The sequence below is a fragment of the Athene noctua genome, chromosome 32 (genome assembly GCF_965140245.1).
Source record: "Athene noctua chromosome 32, bAthNoc1.hap1.1, whole genome shotgun sequence".
Classification (NCBI taxonomy): domain Eukaryota; kingdom Metazoa; phylum Chordata; class Aves; order Strigiformes; family Strigidae; genus Athene; species Athene noctua.
This window is the reverse complement of record NC_134068.1, coordinates 116,022-121,057: the sequence shown is the minus strand read 5'-3', so window position 1 is coordinate 121,057 and position 5,036 is coordinate 116,022. Positions and strand designations below refer to the sequence as shown.

The window sequence follows — 5,036 nt, the reverse complement described above, 5'->3', positions numbered from 1 at the left end:
AAATGGCGACGTGCCAGCTCGGCGCACCGGAGCTTTTTTGTGCCCTGAGGTGTCTCAGGAGGGGCAGGATGGGCCCAAGCTTCCCTCCTCCTCCTCCTCCTCTCCGGGCTGGGTGCGGGTGTGCGGTCCTGGGGGCAGCGGCAGAGGCCGGGGGGGACCCTGCTCAGCACACTCAGGGGGGTCCCCGTGGGAAGGACGCTACGGAGTCCCAGCGGCTTGTGGCTCCAGCTTTATTTTTAAAAAAATAATTATTCAAGGACAGCCTGTTTCCAGAGCGTTTGGTCTCTTGAAGGCTCATCAGAGCCAGCAGCACAGCGACCGCAGGCTCCATCTCGATGTCGGACTCTGCTCTATGGTCAGGACCGAGATGGTCTTGGCTGCCAGGGACCTGATGGAGAATTCAGTGTCTTTCCCCAAGGGCAGGAGCGCTGCGAGAGAAGGGAGCAGAGCAGACGTGAGCCCCCAGTGCCTGCAGAGTCCCCCAGGACCCCCCCCCAGCCCATGCCAGCCCCATCCATCTTCTTCCCTGGCCAGGAGGAGCCGGTGAGAGAACCAGAGCGCCTGAAGCTGCTGCTCAGGAATGACCCGTGTGCCCCTGACACACAAAGGAGCTCAGGACTGGGCCAGACCACAGAGTCATTTTTTTGTTTGCCATACGAGCTGGTCTAGAGTTGTGTGTGGCCTCAACGAGCCCGTGTATTGATCTGAGCATCAGTGTGGAGTCTGGACATCATCAGCCTCCTGGCAAGGGGCAGGACAGAGATGGCTGTCCTTCCCCCACAAATTCCTTTCCTTTCTGGGGAGAAAACAAAATTCTTCCCATTTCAAGACCTTACTAAAGAGATATGCTAACCTGTGTGTCAAAGACACACACAACTTTGTGAAACTGCTCTTGAAAAAACATTCTGAAACTACTCCTCTGCCCCCGGAGTGTTTTCCTGGGGCGGGGCTGGGCACGGCAGCACCTGCCCGGGTTCTGTCCCCTACTCACCATCGCAGATGTGCCACAGCCTCTCCTGGCTGAGGATGCTCTGGCGCCGCGCAGCAAGACCTGGGGCACAGAGCTAATGTCAGAGCTCTGCTCCCCCTGGGCAGGGCTGTCCCCCGGCAAGGACAGCTCCCGAGGGCTCTGGGACCCATCAAGACCCCCAGCGAGCCCCACCAGTGGCGACTGGGTCTGGGCGGCCAGAAATGGGTCCCTGGGGACTCACCGATGAACCTGACGGCCTCCTCCCGCACGGTGGCCTGAGGGTCCTTCAGGTAGGGCAGGCTCTGGAGCAGATACTCCTCCACCCTGCTCCTCCTGTGCGTTATCTGAGGGAGCACAAGGGCACGGGGCTGGTGCGGACCCTCCACAGCAGTCCGGACCAGTCCCTCCCGCCAGCACCCCAGCTCCCTCCCAGTGACTCCCGTCTCCCAGCCAGGAGCCCCGTGGGGCTGAGGGCCAGAGACAGCCGCGGGCAGAGGGGGCTGGGGGTGCCGAGACCCCTCCGTCCCGCTGCCAGGGCCCAGCTGGGCCGGGCTCTCCTGGAGAAGAGCCCCTGGGGGCTGCGTGCTGGAGGGCAGGGAAGGAGGCTGCAGCTGGAGCAGCGGGGCCGGGGCAGGGCGGCGATGCAGAGCGGCACGCCCCCCCGGGCACGGCTGCAGCCCCCGTCCAGCCCGCCCCGGGGGTTTGGGGGTTGTCCTCACCAAGCACTCTCCGATCAGGGGTGTCTGCCCTGTCTTGGCCACAGAGCTGAGCCTCCTCAGGCCCAGGAACTTGGCAGAAGCGTGGAGGGTGTCCCGGGAAGCCTGCGGAGAAGCAGAGGCTGGGAGATGGCCCCAGAGCCCAGGGAAGGAGACCTGGCATCCTCCTGCTCTGGGCCTGGCTTTGAGCTGGGGGCACGGGGTGATCCCGGGACCGGCTCCCCTTCATTGCTAGGGCCATGCCGCGCTCTGGGAGCCGGCCCCGGCTGAGCAGGGAACTGCCTGTGCCAGGTTCTCTGGCCCTGCTCGTGCTGGGGCTGCAGGGACCCTTCCTGTGGGGCACGGGGTCCCCACCTCCCCCTCCAGCTCTGCAGCACGGGGACCAGTGCAGCGGGACCCTGCGGTGACACCTTCCCATTGTCCCTCAGGCCCAGGCCACCCCCGTGGTGTCAGCACACCCTTCCCCGTGACACCAATCGCTGTCACTGCACCTTGGCCACGCTCTCGATCTCCTCGTTGGTGTGCAGTAACAGTGGGAGCAGCACACTCTGCACTGTCTTCAACATTTTTTTCTTGTTTCTCCCCACCACGGTCTTCATCATGTCTTGGAAGAGGCGGATGGAGAGCTCCCGCACGCGGCTGCACTCCTGGCAGGGAGGAGGACAGAGGGAGCTCAGCACCAGCCGCTCCTCGCCCACAGGGAGCAGGGGCGTTAGCGTGGCCGGGGGAGAGGAGCTGCTCTGGGGCCGGATCCTGAACGCAGGAGCCGTCGGCCAGACCTGCAGCTGCGGCTCAACGGCCCCGGAGCCCTGAAAGGCCGCGGAAGAGGAGCGGGGAGGGGAAGAGCCCCCAAAGGCTACACAAGAGGAGCAAGGGGGGGACCCCTGCCCAAACGCTTCCCGCATGGCCACACTCAAGGGCAGCCACCTTGCAGCCATCGCCTCGGCTCAGGCGCCCACGGCAGCCTTACATCATCGAAGAGGGGCAGGAGCTTCTCCGCCAGGCTCAGGGAGATGAGGTTGGCCTCTTCCCTCTCCATGTGACCCATCACGCTGATGAACAACACCAGGGCCTTCGTCTTGACATTGGCATTGGCATCTGTCAGGGTCTCCAGGATGTCGGGGAGCAGCACCGCGAGTTTTCTGGCCTGTACGAAACACACCGTTGCCTTTTTGTGAAGCGGTGAAAGACCCCCCCACCGCCCCAGCCCCCACCTGCCGATGTGGCTCCCCTTGCCGACCCCCCACTCACCATTTCAGGTGTTTTCGACAGCGTGTTGAGGCCCGTGAGCACCATCGAAAGGAACACCGGGCTGGGACGCCTCAGGTACCTCTGGGCCTTGTAGAGGGCAGCAAACTCCTCCGTGTCAATGTTAGCGCAGGCCAGGAGCTACAATGGAGACAGCGGTGAGAGACCAGCAGAGCTGCAGGGCTCCCTCCCCGCACCAGCACGCTCCATGGCAAGGGTCTCCTCTCCCCTTGAAGCCACCTCCGAGTCCCCACGTCTCTGACCCAGGACCAGCAACCGCCTCGACGCTGGTTTCTGCCCCTTCCCGGGGTCTCCAGGCTGCGGAGCTGGGCAGGGGGATGCCGGCAGGGGGGAGGGCAGAGCGCTGCCTGTGCCGGGACGGGCTTGGTGGGGCCAAACCAGCACGGGGTGGCCCTGAGCCTGTGGCACGGGGGTCTGGCTGGTGCTGAGCAGGGGAAGGAGGAGGAGGAGGAGGAGGAAGGCAGAGCGGTGGGGCTGGGCGTGGGTCACTCACAGCCAAGGGGTAGATGCAGGCGTCCTCCGTGGCAGAGCTGAACACCCTGCTCAGCCGCCAGTCCTGCAGCACGCCGAGCAGCTCCGACATGACTCTCCGCAGAGCCCAGGGCACGGAGACCAGCACCTCCCACATGGCCACGGCCGCCCTGCGGAGCCAGAGCCAACTCGCTCAGCAGAGCTGCCTCGGCGCCTCCAGACCCCGGCCCTGCCCACCCTCTCATTTCGGGGTGCCCGGGGAGGCAGAGGGGGTGAGGTTCTGTTCCCACGGGGCACGGGCTCCGCTTGGGCCGGCTCTGGCTGCAGGGGGAAGCGTGGTGGGATGGAGAGCCCTGCCCCTCGGGGATAGCCCGCAGTTTTCTGTGGGTCTGGCAGCCAGACGGCCTCTGGGCCACTCTCCCCGTGGGGAACGAGCCCTCAAGGCTGTCGGGGCCGGTACCTGTCACTCATTGGAGAGATGCCCAACAGGCTCCTGACCACCTCCCTGGGGCTCCACTCCGTCAGCAGCAGCAGCAGCGAGTGCAGGCTGCGCCGGGCTGGCTCCGCGTGGATGTGCTCCACATTTCTGTGGATGTGTCTCAGGATTTCTGGCACCTGGAGGGGACACGGGTGAGGATGGTGCTGCCCTTCCCACCCCTCCCTGCTGCCTTGACCTGGCTTTGGGTGCCCGAGAGAGCCGGGTTAGGGCAGGAGGGAAGATTTGACACGTCTTGACACAGAAGGACAGTCCAGCCACGGGGCACTTACATCCGTCAGCCAGGACACGGGGTCTGTCATGGCCATGTCCACGATGTCACCGCCCATCTGCCTGTCGTGCGCATCGTCTGCCGTCAAGGCCTCGATGCCCACGAGGAGAACGTCCGTCTTCTGCGAAGGCCGGAAGTATTCGCCAAACACCTACGGGAGGAAGGACGGGGGAAGGCGTGTCACGCTGAGCTTGGCTGAGCAGCTCGACCACCTCTGGGTCCCTTTGCTTGCACAAGCCGATGACACGGACAAGGGTCCCGGCGAGGGGGGAGCTCGTTACCGTTCCCATGTCGCTGCAGTCAAGTAAAGAAAGCAACCAGGCGCCCTCAGAATCCCATCCCGCTTCCTCTGGAATCTCCTCTGGCAGCGTCTCGTCTACACGGAAACACGGAGGAGTCGGTGAGACAACGGCCATCTCGGCCAACCAGCCTCCCAAGGGGTGAAAAGAGCTTGAAACGGGGGAAACGGGGTCCTGGCATCGGCCCCCTCGCTCACCGATCCGCAGGGCCTGGACCAGGGACACCTCGCAGGGCTCCGGCAGAGAGCTGCTCTCCTGGGGAGCCCCCACCTCCTCCCAAACCACCCTGGGGCTGCTGGGGGGTCTCTCTGCCATCCTCAGAAACGGCTGAGGGACGGTGGGGGTTCAGCTTTAGGGAGCGACGGGAAAAGACGTGGGCTGTGCTCAGGAGTCTCCTCGCTGCGCTCCCGCCCTGTCCCTTCCCCGTCTTGTCAGGCACTGCGGGGCTGCGCTGCTCAGATACGGTGCCGGGGGTGACACGGAGCGATGTCACAAAGGGGTCACATTGTGACGCGTCACCCAGGCCGGGTGGGGCAGGGTTCCG

The 5,036-nt window shown here is 64.7% G+C and overlaps 1 protein-coding gene across 1 annotated transcript; it reads right to left on the bottom strand.

Annotated features, from left to right (window-relative positions):
* Positions 1–297: 297 nt before the first annotated feature.
* LOC141972297 (maestro heat-like repeat-containing protein family member 7) lies at positions 298–3,127 on the bottom strand. Its single transcript, XM_074930183.1, has 7 exons — positions 2,938–3,127; positions 2,657–2,833; positions 2,178–2,333; positions 1,690–1,791; positions 1,212–1,314; positions 992–1,051; positions 298–428 (listed from the first exon to the last, which is right to left on the bottom strand). Exons 1-7 carry the CDS (start codon positions 2,980–2,982, stop codon positions 298–300), a joined length of 774 nt encoding a protein of 257 aa, XP_074786284.1. The 5' UTR covers positions 2,983–3,127.
* Positions 3,128–5,036: the final 1,909 nt, after the last annotated feature.

Bases quoted from the DNA above. Each gene is read 5' to 3' on its own strand.
- LOC141972297 (XM_074930183.1), bottom strand. From the start codon at position 2,982: ATGGTGCTCACGGGCCTCAACACGCTGTCGAAAACACCTGAAATG. The intron at 2,834-2,937 runs GTGAGTGGGGGG...TGTTTCGTACAG, and splicing joins TGTCGAAAACACCTGAAATG to GCCAGAAAACTCGCGGTGCT. The intron at 1,792-2,177 runs GTGCAGTGACAG...GCTTCTCCGCAG, and splicing joins AGATCGAGAGCGTGGCCAAG to GCTTCCCGGGACACCCTCCA.